At 32.7% G+C, this 22827-nt stretch overlaps 2 protein-coding genes and 1 long non-coding RNA gene across 10 annotated transcripts; 2 read left to right on the top strand and 1 right to left on the bottom strand.

Annotated features, from left to right (window-relative positions):
- The first annotated feature begins 91 nt into the window (after positions 1 to 91).
- Wdr81 (WD repeat domain 81) lies at positions 92 to 11058 on the top strand. 2 transcript variants are annotated; one of them, XM_076432765.1, is made up of 22 exons: positions 92 to 982; positions 1738 to 1897; positions 2403 to 2658; positions 2958 to 3120; positions 3209 to 3622; positions 3728 to 3928; positions 4007 to 4152; positions 4557 to 4744; positions 4821 to 5401; positions 5667 to 6085; positions 6320 to 6613; positions 6844 to 7001; positions 7131 to 7808; positions 7891 to 8066; positions 8139 to 8416; positions 8501 to 8630; positions 8724 to 8898; positions 9020 to 9426; positions 9829 to 10122; positions 10201 to 10350; positions 10555 to 10661; positions 10827 to 11058. In XM_076432765.1, exons 1-22 carry the CDS (start codon positions 767 to 769, stop codon positions 11056 to 11058), a joined length of 5823 nt encoding a protein of 1940 aa, XP_076288880.1. In that variant the 5' UTR covers positions 92 to 766. The 2 variants fall into 2 exon arrangements, with proteins under 2 accessions (XP_076288880.1, XP_076288881.1); XM_076432766.1 differs by lacking the exon at positions 10827 to 11058 and having other exon boundaries at positions 10201 to 10364.
- Positions 9421 to 17515, bottom strand: Rint1 (RAD50 interactor 1). 6 transcript variants are annotated; one of them, XR_013009887.1, is made up of 16 exons: positions 17418 to 17515; positions 16920 to 17057; positions 16593 to 16831; positions 15713 to 15886; positions 15471 to 15605; positions 14782 to 15043; positions 14481 to 14706; positions 14231 to 14396; positions 13756 to 13921; positions 13472 to 13692; positions 13177 to 13342; positions 12976 to 13109; positions 11198 to 11382; positions 10697 to 11051; positions 9900 to 10006; positions 9421 to 9781 (listed from the first exon to the last, which is right to left on the bottom strand). XR_013009887.1 is itself a non-coding variant. In XM_076432768.1 (14 exons), exons 1-13 carry the CDS (start codon positions 17475 to 17477, stop codon positions 11199 to 11201), a joined length of 2271 nt encoding a protein of 756 aa, XP_076288883.1. In that variant the 5' UTR covers positions 17478 to 17515; the 3' UTR covers positions 9808 to 10006; position 11198. The 6 variants fall into 6 exon arrangements, 2 of the variants coding, with proteins under 2 accessions (XP_076288883.1, XP_076288882.1); XR_013009885.1 differs by lacking the exon at positions 10697 to 11051; XR_013009886.1 differs by lacking the exon at positions 10697 to 11051 and having other exon boundaries at positions 9421 to 9786.
- LOC143213165 (uncharacterized) lies at positions 17062 to 22087 on the top strand. Of its 2 annotated transcripts, none has more exons than XR_013009889.1 (3): positions 17062 to 17596; positions 21474 to 21833; positions 21950 to 22087. It is a non-coding gene; the product is annotated as an uncharacterized LOC143213165 (long non-coding RNA). The 2 variants fall into 2 exon arrangements; XR_013009890.1 differs by lacking the exon at positions 21950 to 22087 and having other exon boundaries at positions 17265 to 17596; positions 21474 to 21593; positions 21654 to 21795.
- The last annotated feature ends 740 nt before the right edge of the window (positions 22088 to 22827 follow it).

The following is a 22827-nucleotide window of genomic DNA, read 5'->3' on the forward strand; positions in this document are numbered from 1 at the left end:
TTTTTACGCGGAATTTTCTGTTTCATCATAAATAATTATAATGGTAAAGATTGTGAGAAATTGCGATTTAGATCAATCGTAAGCTCAAGATTCAAGGATTCTTATGTTTTCCAATGCCTATACCTTTTTTATCCATCAACTGATGCATGTACATAACTTTACTTTTTTGATATTTTTGTTAGATCTGCAAACGGCATGTTTTTAATTTTCATTATAGGCGCAGATAAAAAAGTTAAAAATCATGATGTCCCTTACTTTTTTCTTTGCAACAAAAAAAATTTTAACGCGCCAATTGCGCGCCAACTGTCTATTGGCCGACTGTGCCAACTCGCGTCTATTTAGGTCAATAACTCCTAAACAAAGCCGCGGATAACATTTTTGCAAAGGAAAATGTCGCTTCAAATGGTCTCAGGAACCTCTGGGAGCCTCCCATTTCCGGGATGTGCAGGAATTTTGGGACACCTTGTATATGTATTTACCTGCACTGCAAATAAGATTACAGAAGCTAATACAAATATGGCGTCTATCGTCAGCTGTTTGCTGGCCAAATAGATACATGTCACCCACAATTGAAAATAAACAGTTCGGATAAGAACTGATAAGAACATACGTACAAATTTAAGAGATAACATTGTGTAACTTAGTATAATTATATTTTACGTAGAAATAATGTAAAAATTCTAAATGACGAGTGTTTCGAAATATATTTCAAGTGTCATTGCATTCGAGGTTATTGTTCTGCAAGTGTATAATAAAAAGGTGGAAAATGGATATGATACGAAAGGATTTGCTTGTGCCAGCAAAGTATATGAAAGCAACGGACGAAAGAATTTGTTTAACTGTTCATAAAAACTGGTTAACTAGTTTACATACTGTAGGTCCAATTTCATTTATTAATCATGACAGATTAACTGAAGATGAAATTGCAGCACATCCGACGCTCGAGGAATTAGGTCCTAATTGGATTAGAGTGTATATCAAAGTACGTTGATATATATATATTTTTTTATCTACTCAATTATATACCAGACCATATTAAAGTATATTACTTGCGGTTTCATTGCATTTGCTTTATTAGTAGACTGCGGATCTTTATGCAAAATAAAAAATGTTTGCGTTGTTTACAAGACACAGGTGCCAAATAAAACATTTTTTTCATCATTTAATTATCTTATTAAACTGAAACTAATATATTAAATCTTTGCTTTAAATTGTGCGTCGCCATTTGGATCATAAATGCATAAAATCCGCAGTCCATTTATTAGTATTTCCCACTGTCGATGATTTATTTGGGACCCATGGAAATCACCGACACAAATTTCCCCGACACAGTTTTCTCCGACTCCAGATTTGGCCGACAACGAATTTGATCGACAACGATTTTGACCGATAACGAATTTGATCCACAATAACTTAAGACGACTGTATTATCATACAGTATTATTATCATATGTATTATCATACAGTATTATTGTACAATATTATCATACTGTGTCTCAAGTCGTTGTGGATCAAATTCGTTGTTGGCCAAAATCGTTGTCGGTCAAATTTGGAGTTGCTGAAATGTTGTCGGTGAAAACCGTGTCGGTGACTTCCATGTGACCCGATTTATTTATGTATTATGTAATTTCTTTTTGGTTTGGATAAGGACACTTAACAATTCGAGTAATAGAAAAATTCAAAATAATAATTATGTTTTACGAATTGCAACGGTGTAAATATGTATATGATTATCAGGTTTACGAGAAAGAGCAGAAATGTGCAATTCCACTTCTACGAGGAAGGCTTTCAACAAACAGAAATACTCAATCTGATTTAACATTCTCACAATTATTACATTACGTTGTAGAAACAAATTATAGGAATTTATGGAAAGAATGCTACAAGAAATATTATAGTATGTACCTTGAATTTATACAACTAATTGATTAATAATTAGACAGCTGATTGATGCATTTACAACAAAAATGAGTAGAGGTAATTTGAAACAGTAAAACCATTAGAAAAATTTAAAAATACATTATTTTCAATCTATTAAACATATTAAGAAGGAAAATAAATATTTATTTCATTCCAGTTTGTTGCAATTTAGGTAGACAATTTTTATTTTGCATAAAGATCTGCTGTCTATTAATAATATATTGAAATATCTGTGACGAATAGACTGCGGATCTTTATGCAAAATAAAAAACATCTGCATTGATTGCAAGATACAGGAGCCATATATAAATTGCTCTCTTCTTTTAATTATCTTGTTAAGGTGAAACTAATACACTGGTGGTCTTAGATCTGTTTAATATGTCCACTGTTTTAAATTGTATGTACCCATTTTTGTCATAAATGCATAAAATCCGCGGTCTGTAATGATGAATCTATTAATATATACCTACACGTGTAAACAGATCCATGGAACTGCGTAGAACACAAGGACCAGTGTAATATAACAGCTAATGTAAGCGATACATCAATCATGCAAGAGGTACTACAAAGAATGTATGGCTGTAGTTTAATACAAATTCAAAATGGATTAGTTTTATCTGTGTTACCTGGCGTGACAACCGAAGCACATTGTAATCTTCTTCCAACACTATTCGCTGTTGAAACTGCAACTGCTTTTATAATATTACATGAGCACACTGCAGAATATTCTCTTCGTGAGTAAGTGAGATAATATATTTCAATTCATTGTGGACCACATACTAATGTTATAATTAGACTGCGGATGTGTTTATGCAATTTGCAATTTTTGTATACGAATTTTTAGAGAGTGGAATAAAATAGAATCTTATTTCCGGTGGTGGTAGCCTTTGCAGAACTGAAATAAATAAAAATTCTACTAAACTCCGTCGAATTTTGTATTCTATGCTGTTTTGAAAATTTTCAGAAGCCATAAACGCATAAAGATCCGCAGTCTAGGTATAATTGAATAACTAATATTATATTTTAATGTTCGCAAGGTGTGTGATGTATAGTCCTGCTGCTTTAAGTACAAGTCATGGAAAATCATTGTTTCTAATATATCAACTTTTACAATTGTACAAAGATTTACATGATCGTGGGCTAGTTTTAGGTGAAGTTACTCTTAGTGACATATTACTTATGGATAATTTCACCATTCAGGTGAGTATTTAAATGCTCTTTTCCAAACATTGTTCGTCAGTTTGGTCTTCTTTGAAATTGTAACAGCTCCCTTAGATTTTATTCACAGGTGTTGCCAAAATTAAGTGATAATATTTATATAAAACCGGAAAATCAACTTAACAAAGTTTCCACCAGTCATGAAACGAAATGGAAAAATTTCAGTGGATACAAAAGAAATGTCGACGTGATTTCGTCGAATACTATGCTACAGGGAAATCCAAAATTTGGAACGAATGAAAGCATAGAAAGATTATGTGAAATGTGGATCTACAATGGCATTAGTAATTACGATTATTTAACTGCATTGAATAATATGGCTGGCAGAAGGTATGGCGATCCGAGTTGCCATCATGTTATGCCTTGGGTCACAGATTTTACATCGAGATGTGGTGGTAATTGGAGAGATTTAACCAAATCGAAGTTTCGATTAAACAAAGGTGATAGGCAGTTGGATTTAACGTTTGACTCGCAATCTGTGGAAGTATGTATTTTCATGAGTAAAGATTATTTCCAAATCGGGCACGGACTTATGCAATCATCTAATACAATTATTCCATTCTTAACAATTTTATGTTAATACTCTTAGGTAGGTCATCATGTTTCAGACGTGTTATCTGAAATAACATATTACGTCTATCTCTCACGTCGTTACAATAAATCTGTTTTATGTAAAAATGTACGACCGCAATGGGTTCCAGGAGAATACCCTGCATCTATACAAAGACTGCATGATTGGAGTCCAGACGAATGTATACCACAATTTTTTTCTGACCCCAGTGTTTTTAAGGTAAGATGAAGAGTATTCAAATAAATCGATACGAAATATTCTTACCTTGTTTCTTTTTCAACATTTTTTCGTTTACAGTCTATTCATGAAGATTTGCCTGACTTGGAAATTCCTGCTTGGGCAACATCGCCAGAAGATTTTATAGAAAAGCATAGAGAAGCTTTGGAAAGTTTTTACGTATCTGAAAGATTACATCATTGGATAGATTTAACATTCGGTTATAAGTATGTATAGATTATTTTTTGAAACAGATCATTTTTTTTGCACTATGTCTCAGACTTTTAATTTTTTCACACTTGAACCGGGGGTCAAAGCAGTACGAAAATGTTTTTGCATTAAAAATTACATTTGCGTATACAATGACGAATTATTTAAATAGATAATGTTGATAGAAAATGTTTGTATCTTGAATAATAACCGCGAAATAAATTACTTTGTGTAGGTAGTTTTTGTAAAATTCGGCCAAAATGGTAAACTTTTATGGCCTGTACCTTTTATACAATTTCGAAGATAATTAATGTATGAACTACAGCATATTTCAATTGCTGGAAAAACCGTGACATAGTGCAAAGAAATTACATCGTTTGATAAGGATCGAATTAATAATATTTGTTTCCCCAATTGACAGATTATCTGGTTCGGCTGCAGTCAAATCAAAAAACGTTTGCTTACAGCTCGTTGACAATCATACAGGTTTAACCAATTCTGGAATCGTTCAACTTTTTACACAACCACATCCCCAAAAAATTATCCCATCGCCTTACTGGTGTAAAATTCCACCTCGCTTACGATCATCTTTCGTAATCAATAAACACAGTACGTTTGTAAATTTGGATAATATCGATTTCAGTATCTTTATTTCCATTTTCACTAATTATACAATATTTACTAGGAAATGATCAGTATGGGAATAGGGGTAGCGACGACGAAGGTCATAGCTCTGGGTTTGAAGAAGAAGAATTACCTATTTCGATATTAAATACGTCTAAATCATCACCTTTGGTTTTAAGTCGATTGTTAAGCCGTTCTCGAGGTTCTTTACTTTCTACCGAAGATGTTATCAAACAAGATAAATCCACGAATCAAACAATTGTCTTCCCCAAAGACTACAATCCGGTTGCAGCCATTACTCAAGTGGAAACCATGCATACATTTATGAATAAAGTGAGCTCTCAAGTTTATAAGCCAGAAATTGAGTTGCATGAATCGTGCATTAATTATAAACAAATCGTGGCTAGTGGACGCATTAAAGAACAACAAATACTTGGTTGCTTAATCGTGGAGATATTTTTATCCAACAAATTTCGAGCAACATGGAACGTGGAGAAAGTATCATTTTTAAAAAGACTCAACGTGTGTTTGAATACTTTAAGAACGTCGGCTGACAGTTTACCGAAATGCGTAAGAAATGCAGTGGCTTTATTGCTGCAAGTTGATATTATACCAAAAACTTACAATGCTGATAGTACAGACGTAAGTACTAATTTAAATTACAATTCAAATTTATTATGATGAATCTCACATTAATTGCTTAAAATATACGTATTTGATCCCCCCCCAACATAATTTCAAATGAATACTTATTTATTGAATTTAATGTTTAAGGTAAATGTCAATTCATTACTTAGAAAAACGTATTATTGTTATTGTTATTACTATTTCTTAAAATTATACAACAATACATCTTTGTTTTTAACAGCACGAAAACAAGTACGACTTATTAGATAAAACTTTCCAGGTAACGGATATACCTTTTCGTTATCCAACGATTACTAACATGGGCCTACCACCACCATCTGCTCACCAATTTTTGCAACCACTGCTTTTCGGGAGTTTGTTACCATTTTCAAAATATTACAAATATTTATTCAATATTGTAGAAATGTTACAAGAATATAACAGTCTAGTACGCGAGTTAAATTTTATAATAAAGTCCGAGGATGATGTGGATTTCACCATTAAAACAAGGACGAGATTTCTCTGTAAAATTAGCGAATGTAAAGTGAAAGCAATCGCGAGAGAATTAGAACACCTATTGTCTCATATTGGAATTGCAAGAGAAGCTTTAGAACTAATAATGCCACATATACAGCAAGTAATGGAAGAATCTTACAGTGCTGTTTTAGCTGCTTGGTATTTGTTTGATCCTATTGCTAGGTATGCACATGCTATTATACTTCATCATTAGACAGTGGATCTTTATGCAAAATCAAAATTTTTTACCTAAATTGCAACAACCTGCAGTGAAATAGAAATTTGTTTTTTCTCGTAATATATTTAATAGGTTTATAAATGCCAATTTATAAATAATAATAAATCAAATAAAATCCGCTGTCTATTCAATTTTCGATATTCTATATTCGTTTTCCTTTCATAATTATAATTTTCTAGGGCATTAGGTCCCAAAGATACCGCAGAGACATTCCTCGCCTCGATTATGAAGTTATACGAAAATGGTTCTTTCATGGATAATTCGTTATACGCTGATGTACTACCTTCTGGATTGGTTGCAAAATTTAGAACTACACGTTTATATCATAGAAATTTTTTGTTGAAGCTCATTGTAAGAATGGGACTACGACGGTATCTAGACAATTTTATTACGCCTCTTGTGGAAGCCGTTGGAGGATACAGAGATTATGTACAGGGATCTTTGACACACACTCACAAGACTGGCAATCTTAAGTAAGCTATATACACTCCTCAAAAGAATTAAGGGATCACACAGAGGTTTCAGGCTTTCAAACCATTGTTTAACGATATCGATACAGCAATTTTTGACGGAGTTATGATCGCGTAAACTGAGAGCAATTTTTCGGGTTCGCACAAGTGATCCCTTAATTCTTTTGAGGAGTGTATTATAAAATGAGTATAAATGAAATGTTCTAACGTTATTGGTTTTCCACTTTTTACAGAAGCTGTGATTTAAATGAAATTTCTAACGACGGGGAAGGAATCTTATCACCTTTAGACGAAGACTCGTCTGCAGGTTCAGAACATATTTCTTTATCACCTGGACCTGTAACAACAGATTATACTCACAATGCGAATGCAACTGATAATGATGTTCAAGGTAATTAACATGAAATATGTTTTTGAACATTAAGTGCAATATTAGCTGTTTTAGTTTTTAAATAATGGACTGCACAATCTGTAACTTATTTATAGAATAACTATCATAGTTTCTAATTTCACGTTTCAGAAGTATTTACTATGGACACGGAAGATCAATCTTGGGTTCCCATAAACTCTGGCGGAACATATGATATTGACTTACATATAGACTTGAATTTGAATCTCAATGATGATGCGAACGAAGATGGAAATAAAGTTTCACCTCTCGTATCAATTAAATCACCGACAATTCCCATACCGAAACCATCTAATTCTCGAAATAAATTAGCGATAGAATTTAATAATATCGGATGCAACGTAGGAAGTAAAACTTCTAACGAAGATTATATATACAATGATTCTTACGGTGGATTCGTTGACTCTGTGAATAATTTCGATGAGATTTATAACGTGGAAGTACAAAATCCTGTTGTATTACAAGATGATATTAAATCTGATACATCGATGCATAAAGATGTCCACATAGATAACATTTACCAAAAATCTACATCGAACGAATGTACAACTTCAGAGATGAGCGCAGGATCTATTATCTGGTTATCGCATCGACTCGGTCCTGTTCTTACCGCTAGATATTTATCGCGAAATTTATTAAGGATGCTTGCGTTATGTTACACAGGAGAGGAAAATTTAACGGTGATCGATGACAATGTATTAACTACGCAAGGTATAACTTGGAGCAAGAAAGTTTTAGTTGGCGATCGAAATGCTGTAAAGGTTTTGGAGTGTCTTACAGCCATTGCAGGTAAAGCTACTTGTGTTCGTATGTCACATAAATGTTTTGTATTCACAAAGTATATCGTAACAACAACTTACCATGTTCATAGGTTTACATGGGGAACAAATTATAGTACTACAGTATTTTGCGCATATGGTCGAGTTGATAGCCCTCTGTAAAAGGAAACTAACGCAAAACTTAGAAGGAGGACTTATTTCATGCTTAACTCTTCTAAATCATATTACGTCGTACCTTAACGATGCAACTTTAATGGATTGCCTTCACGTAAGATTATTTAATGTAGCCGCTACACCTATAACTGTGCAAGTTTAGTAAAAAATTCATGTTTGTTTATAGGAACCAATAGTTAAAGCAATACTATACCCTACAGTTCGTATATTGTCGTCTACAAAGTTTACATTCCCTAACGGTGTAGTTGCACGCTCCGTACTGGCAGAAAAGTGTCTAGAGATTATATTTATGTTTAGCTTGCGATTAGGTAGTGTTGTTATAAAAAATCATCTAGCTGTTCCTATTCAACGATTTTTCTTAGCTTTCGAAAAATCATTTAATCCGAATGTTGTGGCAAATTTTAAAAGTGAAATTAATCAGAAAACGATAAACGAGTTCTTTAGGTAACTTTATATTATCTATATTTTATTACGTTCTCAATAATATTATATATAAAAATGTAATACAAATAATATTATATTTATCAGGGCAAAAGGCGTGAACGATGAGAATAAAGACACTCGTGGATTTCAGTCGAACTTCAACTCGGACGTTGCTGATTCTTATTCTCCACCGGTCATAGAAAACATCGATATATCAGATTATCAGAAAAATAAAGTACATTCAAATTTAAATCAAACTTGATTTACTAATTATTTCATTATATGAACGAAGGTTTATAGTTTGTAATGAACGTTGCATGAATTTTAGGCATTCGAAGAATTAAAAGCTGTATTTACAATAGAATTTGCCCATAAAACTTATATGCTGTTTTACAAATGTATCGATAGCGAGATAATGGAACAAATACTCAAAAACTACGGATATATACATCACTTATGCCAGAAATACGAACAAGACATCAAACTAACTACATCAAATGTTGGTATGTAATACGTACCAACTTTCATTTGAACCATTTTTGCATATAACAAATAATTTACAAGTAGTTCAAGTGGTAAACTGAATCAACTGTATGCCATTAGTTTCTTCTTTTTTTTTTGAAGATGATACCAAATTCAACACCTCATGCAATACTGATTATAACGCGACAGAAACTACAGGAGGGGTCCACAAAGAAATCTCAAATTTTGGAAATATATCAGTAGTAGGTAATAGATTCGCAATACAGAAGAACAACGTTGGAGATTTTGCAACAACCGAAAACACGGGTAATCGAGAAGCTACCTCCTCATATAATGGAAGACAATTACGAGGGAATTGGTTAGCATACTGGGAACATGAAATCGGAAGATCGGACAAAGACGTGACGTTTAATATAAAGCAAATAAAGCTTCAAACGTTTAGTGGACACACTAACAGTATCCGATGTTTATATGTGTTGGATAACGAGAACAGTTTTATAAGCGGTGGAAGAGATAAAACTGTGAAATTATGGAGTTTAAGAAGTCAGGTGATGTACTTATGACTTACAATCGATGGTAATCTATCCTAATATGTACCTTACATCAAATATTGCCAGTCTACTATTTCTCCCACTCTTTTATCTTGTACTATCTTTTCGATACTTATATATTTATTCTATCTACACCTTCACATTCCTCTGCCAGATGTTTTAGTTTCCCCAGTTGTCTCTTGCATGTCATGCACATTCTTTCTTCCTCTTTTTTCCAATATTTATTCTACTATTTGATTGGTTTACCAAAAACTTTGATGTTCTGTTACTCCGCGATATCCGGTACCATCCCAAATCATAATACTTGTACCTCCTATCTGATTGTGGCTTAAACAGCCACTTGATTTGACGTCTAAACTAACAAATAATAGATTTTTAACGGACATATTATATTTATAGGGTGATGGAAATACAGTTTCGCCCTGCCAATACACTTATACAGGACATAAGAAATCTATTCTTGCTCTTACGTTCTTAGAATCGTTGAGATACGTTGTCACTTGCGATGGCACAATACATTGTTGGGATCCTTTTATGGGATCTCTCCTTGGATGTCCAGAAAACTCTCGACCAGTACCTGTAAATACATTAGTAGCAAGTCCTTCTCCATGTACAACTTTGCTCGTGGGAACAACTGATATTACACTCAGAGTAATCGATTGTAGAACGTTTCAATATGTCAACGAAATGAAGGTACGATCAATCAAAGGTGTTAAAAACAATTACGTTAGATGTGTATGCTTTCTAAATTGTGAGTGATTGTTCTTTTAGGTATCTGTGAATCCAACAGGTCTAATTCGATGCATTGCAGTAGCACCGAGCGGTTACTGGGTAGCTTTAGGTCAAGCATCAGGATTTCTAACAATTTTGGACACTCGAACCGGTCTTATTATTGCATCTTGGAAGGGACACGAGTGTGAAGTAAGTTGAGCTAAGTGAGTTTGGTGAAACTTTATTCATTTGACCTTGAGCTGACCTCGAAAATGGTCATTTTTAATGAGCGACTTAATCCCCTAAAATGAGTTTCCACAACTACAAGATATACTTGTCCATTATTCGATACAATTCTATACAATTTCATCAAAACCACATCGTAAAATAAAACTGGTATTAACATTTATTTAGATATTGCAACTAGAGACGATAAATGAAACCACTATAGTTAGTTCCTCGCTAGATGAGACTATTGCAGTATGGAGTGCAATCGATGGAAAATTGAAATTTCATATGAAGTGAGTATAATTATAATCTGTAATGTTCCATATACCTTAGGCAGAGTCACCAACTTTTAGAAACTTTTCGCTATTGTATTTTATGACGTGTTTTTTCGTTCTCTGTAAGATGCATAACTGCGTGCAGCTATTTGTGTATCTTAATAAACACTTTTTATTTTTTAGGGGAGCCACCGAACCGGTTCATTGTATGTCCACTTACGAGCAAGAACTTGTTATAGGAACAACAGCGAATCGTGTCGGAGTTTTTACATCTATCGAAACAACAGCTGCTTTTTCGTCGTCAAAATTAAAGTCCGACACTTTCAAAGGACTTCTTACTACAATGGCGATTCTTCCTCTTAATCGATTACTCTTATTAGGTGCAGATAATGGCGGTATCACATTAATCTGTTGAATCCTTACGTATAAATCATGTGAACAGTAAAGAAACCCAAGTAAGAATTGTAAATTTTTATTTACAAATGAATTCGCATTCATTAATTACTGTTTACATATACGTGTAATATTTTTATAATATTAAAAGAGAAAGTCACCTTATAGATAAGCAATATCAGTTCTTGTTCCGAGCACTTTTAAAGCTAGTTTAGGAGATATTTTGTGAACACCAATATCCGCCAATATCTCTCTTTGCGAAGTTTCATTATTGCTATTGAGAGCCTCCAATAGTAACATCGCTGAGCCCAATAGAATATTTAATAAAATACATGCCTCTTTGATCCTGGAATACAATTTACACGATTTAGAATACATTAGATATAGTGTGCAATAATAGATGATCAATAAACGTATTCTCAATCGACCATGTTACAACAGAGTTAGAAAATTTCTAAGTTTTATTTCGGCTCGAAATGTTTGAACATATTTTCAATCTTGACAAAATCTAATTTTACTGGTTTGACGTCCGAACCAATTCTATCTTCTACATATGCAATCGCAAGGATTGTGAAAAGAAAGTGGTGTAAGTTAATATTTGTCTGTTTGGTTAAATTAAACAATTGTAATATCCTTCGATATTATTGTGTTTTCTAGAACTTGTATGTAATTTCTCATTATCCAATGATTTATTGTTTTGACTTGCACCATTTTTGCATTAAACGGCTCATATAGGTGAGCTGGAAGAAATGATAACAGCGAAGAAGCTCAAGTAATCGTAGTCTAAAATTAAGACAAATAAATGATAGTACACCGAGTAGAGTGTCCCACGCAACTGGAATAGGTTGCATCTCTTAAACTTTGGAAATAGGAGAAACATAGAAGGTTATAGACATATTTTAAAATCATTAGAAACAGGTTTCTGCGCCCTACATAAAAGTTTTATCATACTTATGCCCTAACCTTATTTGTTGGCAAGTTATTGTAGTAATACCATTGTTTGTTTGTTCTATTTCCAATCGTTTAGGAGATACAGCCTGTTCCAGTTGCGTGGGAAACCCTGCATAGCAAATCGTCAGACACCTAGGCATTTCTGTACAAAACTTTATAATTTTGTTATACTAAACAATAGAGCAAAATGATATATGTAAATTAAAAAATGAATGCCTACTTATAAGCAATATTTATGTAGGAAATTAGTACTTAACGATGTAGCAATTAAAAATAATAATTATCTCGGATAGATACGGCAATAATCGTTACAGTAAATCAATCTTTTTTATAATTTATTCTATGTGCTGTTAAAAAAAAGCGTTTAGTATGAAACAGATGTAAAATAACGCAACGCCCCTTCGAAAAATAAGTAAATAAAATCCACTGAATCATTACCTTCGCACAACGGTACTTTTGAAAGCATATTTATTATTTTAAGTAGTAAAATCTCACGTAAAGAGGGACTTGATAAAGATAACATAAGTTACAATATAATAGTACAAAAAAATGTATTTTCCTATAGCTTCACCGTTTTAAAAAATACAACATGAAAAATGCAAAAATATTTTACTATGTAGTAGATAATTATTTTTTTTTATGTAGTAATTGTTCGAAACATTCCGTGAATAAAAGTATTATGATTTTATATATAAAAAAAAATGTTTCACGAGACATTTTACACCTGATTATTTACTTTAGACCTATTATATTTGATATACGTATAACAAATCCTCTCATACCTAATAATAAAAATGTATTAACTACTGTTAGAGTCTAAGATCTAAATTTGTTATGTTTTTGGCGATTCCAAAATTTTCTTTAGCTTTGGTCGATTTATAAAAAAGTTATTACGATTTAAAATGTGTGTGATCAATTCTGCAAGTGACTGTATTAATTGGTTAATGAATTAATCTAATGTACGAAAATAGATATATTTATTACTTACAATGGGAAATATGATTCTGGCTTATTGATATATAAGCCAAATAATGGGAACAAATTCCTAGTAATATCATATTCTACTTGTTCAGCTCCTCCTGTGTTGAAATGATTTACCAAAACCACTTCTTCTAAAAGAAACTATAAAAATACAATTACCTTAGATTAAATACCATATCTAATATTAGCTTTGAGTTAAGATTCTTACTTGATCAAATTGTAAGGCTAAGTTTTTCCAAGCCTGATTAAATAGTGGCAATGCGAGTGTATTATACAACTGATTAAGTTGTGTAGCTAATTCTTGGAACATGGAATAGCCACTCGGAGTAACTGACAAAGAAACAACTTCTTTGGTAGACTGCATGGCAAACCACCTATATATTTATTCATAATTATTTTATTTGCTGGCAAATTCATAGAGAATTGCTTACTGGGATGCATAGTTGCCATGAAAATTTGAAATAGTTGCTATTGCAATTTTTATTAAAATATATAATACTTGCTTGTCTGTCCTATAAGGTCTGCTTTTGGCTTTCACATCTAAAGCTACAGCATCGCTAATTTCATTAATTAATTCCTTTTCTAATCTTTTTAAAAGAGCAATGGCTTCATCAAACACAGAACCTTCCACATCACCTATAGTTTTGTCAAAATCACCTCCTTCTAACGTAGCAGATTCAACTGCTTCAAATTGTTTCTTAAAAAAATACAGTTGCAGGAAATGCTGCAAACAATGAAATTATTAATATGTAATATAAAAATATTCGATCGTTTCTAAGACACTTACCACTGTAACACCCCATTCTTCTAGAACGGTTGCAACATAGTGTAAAGTATTAAGAATACACGGCATGAGGGATATTAAAGGATCTTCGTTAGTTTCATGTAATAATTGAAGTAGTCGTATTCTCCAGTCATCAATTAATTCAAGTTGTAGCTCCAAAAACTGTAATCTGCAAGTTACACGCTTAATAAGAATATTGTTATGCAAAACATTCGGCTACTTGATATATAACACTACAATATTTTATATAATAATCTCTAATTTCTAATTAATACAATCAATAACATATTACACACTTCAGACAATATATAATTGCAAAATGATGAAGTACATAATCAAAGCAGGATAAGGAGTGTTTGAAACTGAATCGAATGTTATTTCTTCCCTTAATGATTTCAATAAACGAACCGTTAAAATTTTTCAACAATTTCGAATTTTATCTTCTCAATTTTGCTATAAACTTTTTTCTTGTGCGTACCTGTGACCTGGTTGAGGTAAATGTTTGTATCTATCGGAAATTGTTGTAAGAAGAGTGAGGAAAGCATCTGCACATTCGGTTACTTTCATATCGTCTGTGTCAGAATTTGATAATTTATCCCAAGCTGTACTTGAACTTAAAATTGCATCCATTTTCTCAGTGGCATCTAATATTTTGTTAATATAGTTACACACAGTACATTACATATAATATTTAAACATAAACATTAAAGGATATTTCACGTTCTTACATTTTTTCTCCATATTAATCCACTTTACGAAAACATGAGCTTGGGTAAGAACAAAAACAGTGGCTGGTTGTGTTGGCGGATAAAATAATGTTTCTCTCAATTCTCTTTCGAAACCTAAAGCCTCATCCACCAAGTGTGCAAACAGAACGTCATCATACTGTACTATTGCTAATTCCGAATGAAGTTTTTCAACAGCTAATTGAACCAACGTCTGCATAAATTCTACCTATTGCAATTACATCGTTTACATATGTACACAGTTTTCATTATATTTCAGTACTTATCTATTATTTTTGTATACCTTCACATCTACATGACTAAAACCTATCGAATTGGCTACTGGTTGAACATGTTTCTGGACCCATTGAATGTGATTTTTAATCCACGTTAATATTTGAGTAAAAAACCATTCAGGCTTGTCTTGACGGTTCGTCAATTTAGCACCTGTGAAGTGATATATAAATCTTTGTCTCAGAGGCCGTACTAACAGTGAAATTGGCAAACTCACTGGTACAAAATCTGTTAGCAACACTGAAGTTACAACTGGCTTAACAGATTCTTCTCTGCAATATTATATTAAGGACTTATATATGTATCTTTTGAAAATATAACATCTTTAAAACGATACATAAATACTATATAACTCAATTGCTGTTGGTGATAGAAGAAAATTTGTCAGACAAAACTTATGTAGTTCCGAGGGTGGCATAATTCCATGTTAACAGTGTTTTTGTAGAGGACATATGAAGGTCAACTCCGATTTTTAAATTAAAATGATATACTTTTCTATGTAGTATCTAATAGGACGTTTTGAGACGCGTACAGTGGCCAACGATTCAAGGTCATTCAAGATCGTTGAAGGCCAACTGCAAAGGAAAATGTTTTACTTTGAAACCGTGCAAAGTTTTGTCTTTCCGTGACCAACAGCAACCAAGTTATTCAGGTGGCCTGTTTTCGATGGCTCTCCCTATATGTTTAATAGAAGGATACGGTAATTGTAAATGCAATAAATATTCCGTAAGTATTTTAAACTTGGTTAAAGTCTCTGCCATGGGTGGGATCAATGAGTTTGTATTGTTGCTACAAAACGGCCACTTTAATGCTTTCAATATGTCATTGTATTCCCTGAAAATTTCACATGTTAATATCATTCAATTATAGTATTAAAGTATTATATGTTTAACATAGATAATACATAAATTTAAAAATATATGTAGTATAAGAAAATGTACTTAGACAGTTTATCCTTTATGAGGTTGTGCCAAAAGTGAAGTGTTTCTCTTACATAATTCACAAGATGATGACAGGATGATAATTGCAATTGGCAACTAATATCTGTAAGATTTGTATACAATGAAATAGTTGATTCGTCATCGCCAGCTGCTAATGATATTTGAATTTTGTCACTAAAAGAAAATCTCTTGGAATTATATGAAATTATGAAGTATAAAAAATGTCTTGTAACGTATGATTCAATCTATGTATCCCCTATTTTGATCCTTAAATTACATACACGAGTTCTCATAAAAATGGATGAACAATTCATGAGAAAAATAGCTAAACAGATCAAACTTGTGCAATATTATTTTCAGAAATGACTTGTCCTGTAATTTTCTTACATCACTAAATTCCGTAATTGAAAACATAATTTAACACGTTGGTCGCCACGTCACCCATATCTGGGTGACGGGTATGTTTCCGTGGGAGCCCCGTCACCCAAGTATGGGTGACGCTCTTCTTGTTCGAGTTAATTAAAAATAGGATATTAAATGTAGGATATACAACATGAATTCCCGCTTATCGCTCTACTTTCGTTCTGCGTACCGACGGTTGGATTTGGGCCCCGCTGGAAACTTAGCTGAATTACACTGGGCGATCAATGTGTTAAATTAAAAATAAGAAACACGAACCTTAGTCGTGGTACTCTGGAACAAAGGTAAACAATGCGAGTCAGAGCTCGTATTTCAACTGTAGTTGCGTTGATTATGGTTATTTGTCATTATTTGTGTGTTATTTATCTATATATGTAAAACTAACGTTTACTCGAAAAATAAAAAATAGAATTGATTGAATCATTCATTGTAAGGTACTTTGCACTGAATGAAAGTTTACCTGATATTTTCAACGTGTTTTATGAAACTCAAGTATGCTAGAGACTTATCCAAGTGACTTATTGTATTAATAATTCTTTGCATGTCTATACTTTTGTCAGTTTCCTGCATTGCTTTTTGTATGTCATTTCTGAATTCTACAGAAGATTTTTCTAATTGTTCAAATTCAACGCCTATTCTCTCAACAGTTTCTATTACTACTTTCACTTTTGAGGGAGCTTCAGACGATGCCATCGATAACTAAAAAATAATTCGATCCTGTCAAGAATTCTTAAACTTAAATGAATATAAAATTCGTAAAATTAGAAAAACACTTATCCATATTTACCGATTTTTCGATTTCATTTTTCTGTACATTAAGACTTTGATGAAACTCGTATATTCTTTCGAATCCTTTCAGATCGGAGCCCAATTCGGTATTGAATTGTTGTATTATTTTCTTCTTAGCATCTATCATAATGCTGCACTATAAATATGTGACGTCTATTTACATAAAATATATTTGGTAGAGATTTTTAGGTTATGTTACGTTCTGTCAATTATTGAATTACAATTTAAATAGTTATTCTAGATAAGACAATGCATTTTGAAACACAAGAAAGGTCGGCACATTCTGAAAGCATGTATGTTCTCAGTATTATCAAATATTCTGCCACAAAATAATACACCATGAACTGCCACGAACTAAATAACATTACAAATATACGTCATATACCAGTCATATACGTATACGTTACTGTACTGTACTGTTTTGAATTTTGAAGGCGCTGTTACTGTTTTGAAAATTTGAACGCGCAAGCGAGAGAAATCTTGCACAATATCTCACCACTTGTTCCGTACTTCCGTTTCCGTGTCCTTTTCTATTTACGTTCGGCGCGGTCACCATAACTCTGCAACACTCTGCAACTATGTTATAATTGTGTAATAATAAAAAATGGTTCAATCAAATACTATTCAGTTTAGTGAGAGTTATCACAATAACAAGAAATCAGTACATACTATAGAGTAAGTATATATACTTTCTATTTAAAAATGTTGAGGGCCTAAATATATTTTCCCTCCAAAAAAATTGTCCCAACAAAATGTAATACATATACCCCGACGGCACACCGGCTCGGTTTCAGCCTGGCCCCTGTGCACAAAAGGGCGCGTTTTCCGCCTGCCGAGGGCTCGAGCCCAGGGCCTGCCGGCCGGGCTAGGATTCAGCCGATTTGCAAGATTGCAAGGGTGCGGGATTCGCGTTCTCATTGCGTGATAATACAAACACGGGTTTTTTCAGTAGTCAAAAACGCCAGATAAAGGTCAATCTAGGCAGCAATCGCCCTCAAAGGTCTTATTTATTAACTTATTATACTTTTGTCGGTAACAAGGGAGACTGCTACGCATTTGCAAAGTACTGCCACATTGATGCGACCCGCCCTGTGTCGCGCATGCGCGAGAAAAGTTGGGCCCAATCGAAGCACTGATTGGCCACATTAGTGTGATACCATGCTGCCCTCTCAAAAACAGGCTGAATCCCAGCCCGGCCGTCAGGCTCTGGGCTCGAGCCCCCGGCAGGTGAAAATCGCGCCCTTTTGTGCACAGGGGCCAGGCTAAATCGTCCTGATTTGGTCTCAACGCTGAGCCAAGCATTGCGTTAGCCCGTAACGTGTCGGGCTGGGGCTCGGCTAGCTGGGTCCGGCGGTGGGCTCGGGCAGACTGTGCTGTCGGGGTATATATTTAACTTAGATTTTCATTTCATTCTAACATTTTCATTTCATACTATGTAATATTTTTATTAGCCCCTCTTAATCATTTAATTTACAAGAAAAGTGAAGTCGATATATGTGTCTTCATTAGATTCTGATATTGTTTGTAACACTTTACATATATTTATACATTGTATGAAGAAAATATGGAGTATGCAATTTAATTATTTCACGTTCTCATCGGTTCTTTTATTTCGAGGAAAAACCTACATGATTTCATTTGATGTGATTTTGTTGTTGATAAGAATAGATTTCTCAGTTCAATTCTGTATTTATATGTTACTCTTTATTTTTGAGAATAATGTAGTAGTTTCGATTTACATGATATTGACTTACACAGCACCGCATATCCTCAAAACAGTTCCGATTATACAGAATGTATTTATAGAAAATTAACCACAGAAAATCAGACTACTAAAGTGAATTCTGTATAATATGTACGAGTATATTATATTTTATCGAAGTCCAGTCTTCCGTGAAGAAAAGTAAAATTTCTATTTAAATTCAATTCACATAAATTCAATAATACAGGGAATTCTGCATAATACAATACAATACTACCAGTGGTTCTATATGTGCGAAAATAAGTAGAAAATGTAGAATCAAATATTTTTGCCCAATTTTTTGTTGGTTTACTCTACGTTTTCGACTTATGTTTGTATTATGTTTTTTGACCCAGACTTTTCACCGAACAATATGGTTAGAAGAATTTTTCGCGTTGAAAAATATTGCATCGTGTAAATTTGACACACATATACAATTGTAATATATATTTGTAATTCAAAATCTATTTAGTCAGGCACCTGTATATATATGTACACGTGAATACATTTTGTTCGTGAATTAGATAAGGTCAAATACTATTTAAATACTATCGGTTTTACTCTCAATTATCGGAAGGTTAATGAAGACTGATTAACTTTACACTTACAATTTCAAAACTATCTCATCTGTTTGTATATTAATTATTACTACATGTCAATCGTTTTGATCCACGTATATATTAATTGTTCATACAAAGGATGAGTTTGACTTTGAAGTAAAACAATTTATTTTCCAATAATACTCATAAGGCACTTTGTGTCTACATGATTTCCAAGCAGAAATACAAAACGTACTTTATACGAATTAATCGACTTGGCAAATTTATGCTATATCATACTGCAAAATGCAAACATTTCATTACTTATTCAAAGGCACTATACATATTTAATGCATTGCAAAAATTTCAATCGTTTCCCTTATATGATATTATATACCAACTATGAGTTTATAGTAAGATTTTTCTTGCTTATTTAGTCAAATCATAGGTGCGAATATGATGTATTAAAACTTATTTTAACAATAGTAAATATATTGCCAGATAATTAAATGTGTATTGCTTATAAATTAATTACGAAGGATTAAAATATTGCTGTAGGTACACTGTTTGCTCTAAAAATCCACTTAACTATAACAGAAATTTCTACATATATAATATATACAATACAATGTATTTCGATAACTTATATTATGAATTATTCAAAAAATATACTGCACATGATGATTATACACACACTAGGAACAACCTTTGACTTATGACAACTGCACCTAATATGGGACACTTGATTTTAAAAGTTTGCCAAAAATAGAGGCATGCTTTTTCAATGAAACCTGCGTCAAACATGCCAAAATTAATATATTTGATTTAAGTACAATGAATGAAGAAACAAATATCTTCTATTTCTTCAACTAATATATTACATTCACTTAATTTTTATATTTCGTACAACTCAGGCATGTGAATGATACACCTGAAGTGAATACCACATTCTTCGACACTCTAATGAAAACGGAAAAATAATGAAAAGGAAATGCATTGGACCCATTTTTCACCATTATTGTCATTTTTGTAATTGCCCTTATAAAAGAAACATTCTGAGTCATTGTCTGATAAATACAAAGTGTTCCATATTGGGTACATATGCATTTCAATAGAAAGATAATAATTAGAAAAGATAAAGTGAAAATATTTCTTAACTTGCATTCGTTAAAAAATTTCACATTGTTCAACTCTTATAGCTTAAAATAAAATTTCAATTTGCAACAATTGCGGTATTTATTGTATACATTACTAATTAAACTTTCTTTTGTCTGCCACTGTGCAGTAAATTGATCTTAGAGGGTATAGTAGAGCTTTTCTGCTACACCCATTGCATGAAAATTATAAAACAAGAGTTTGACGTACATTATCTCTGCCAGTCTAGTAAGGGAGTGATTTCTACATGTATTTAATCAATATACGCATATAGTGTATTCTTCAGAAGCAAATAATTTGGAATTGTTCGTAACGAAATACATAAATATTCTATAACAGGGATCGGCAAACTAAATACAGTCTGCCGCCTGTTTTTAATCAGGCCCACGAGGTTAATGGACACGAAAAAATAAATCAAATTACGTAAAATAAAAAACATTATGTAAAAATATCACTTCCTAATAAAGAAATTTTGAACTTGGTTGTTTTCGTTGCTCTATGAGTAGAATTAGCTACCCATGTAAATATCTTCGAGCTTGCTACCCAGCCTCCTAGCTTAAAAATTTTACGTTCTGGCCCTTTCCAAAAGAAGTTTGCCAACCCCTGTTCTATAATAAGACAAAATCTTAATTTTAGCTGGGATACTTTTAGAGCAAACTGAGTACATACATTTTTTCACATATACCCAAGATACGACATTTTAATAACTCTTACCATTTTCGAGGTAAGGAAAAATGTTTGAAACTGTTAAAAAAATTGTTTAGTTCTAAAGGGGTGCATCACATAGCGAATTAAATTTTTCCATTTCTCTTTAATGAAATTATACATATACATGTGTATGTATAATATTTGAAAACGGTTCTATTTAAAACAGAATATTTTGGGCATCATTAACGAAATCAAATTAGAACGATTAAAAATGGAAGCTTTTAAGGACTTTTAGTCCAAGGCAAAATTTGTCAACGTTTTAACGACTTGGTCAATCAACATTTTTATTTACCAAAGTAAAAGGTGTACTATTAAACAGCGAATAATGGTTTTCAATCATTTTGATCTCTGTTACGAATAAAATAAATGATGTGTGTAATACTGCTGTTTTCTGTGTCACGACCCTTAGGTACCCTGAATGATCATGGTCATTGAAATTACTTTAATTGCATGGTTCGAGTGAGGAAAATTTTGTTCACCATGTAGCGAGGCCTCTGGAACCAAAAATGTCTTGCTTGTACAAAAGATTGTAAGTATTCTCGAGTTGATTTGTCATGTAGATAACTTTTAATTTGTTGCCATTAAATAGATTATTGCCTGTGCATACAAAATATACAAGTTACCGAGTAATATTCATTAAAAATGTGAAACGTAGAATGAAATTCAGATTTTTTAAAAATAAATCTACACATAATGCGAAATTAAATAAAAGGTCGAACGCATAAAAAATGTTCACGCTATTAGTAACTCTCCATTACACTAAATAAAGGTATATCCCAGTATATCCTCTTCGCATGCTTCTAATCTAATGTAAAATTACAATATGTCTATCAAAATAGATTGCGTATTTCGAATGTTTTCATAATTTCAAGATTGAAATTTCAGACTGTGTTAATTCGAAAACATTGTCGAATGTATTATCGTCAGGATGTCCACGGGTTTCGCAGGTTTCATGGAAAGTTCCGTTTCCCTTATAACCATAGTACTTAAGATAATATTTTACATGAATTTATCCCGGACAATAAATAAATAATAAATATCAAATATAGTACAAAACAAATTAGATACGGCGTACACGACAGAAACAATTGACTATTTATGCATTTTCCACGTGATGCGTCCGAACTCGTTTGAAAAATAATACAGATATGCTGAAGGTTTAAATCCTTATATTTACGAAAAAAATTAACGACAAAGACTGGTTAAATATTTGAAACGTATTTGACCAACCGTTATACGAATAAAACAATGTATTTATGTCGACGATAAAAGATGCGTACTATATGACTAATTTTTCGAGGTTAACTCTCGGACGGCGGACCACTCTTTACTGTATTTCTTTGAAAGGGGTGATTCAGGTGATTCCTGATATCCTATGCCAAAATATTCTCCGCGGCTTTGTTAAGGTGCTTTTCATTAATAGCTCGTTAACAATGCCGCAAATAACATTTAAACAAATGATATGATGGTTAGGACAATAGTACCCCTGCTTCATTTATCAATTTTTTGAAATATATTTTAGATGGTACTTGTTTTTATTTAATCGTCAACAGGAGAGTATATAATTAAATGACGATTTGATACTTCGGGTCAAAATGGACCCAGACCCTGCCGTCGCGTCGGAAAGAGGTCTATACCGAATTGAATGGAAAGTACTTTGACATCTGCTACTCTTTGTCGCAAAACATTGGAACATTCCGCGAGGTCTACAATAATTACATTGATCGCAAATACATGTACATATGTATTTAAATAAATTAGAA

The sequence above is a fragment of the Lasioglossum baleicum genome, chromosome 10 (assembly GCF_051020765.1).
Source record: "Lasioglossum baleicum chromosome 10, iyLasBale1, whole genome shotgun sequence".
NCBI classification, from domain to species: domain Eukaryota; kingdom Metazoa; phylum Arthropoda; class Insecta; order Hymenoptera; family Halictidae; genus Lasioglossum; species Lasioglossum baleicum.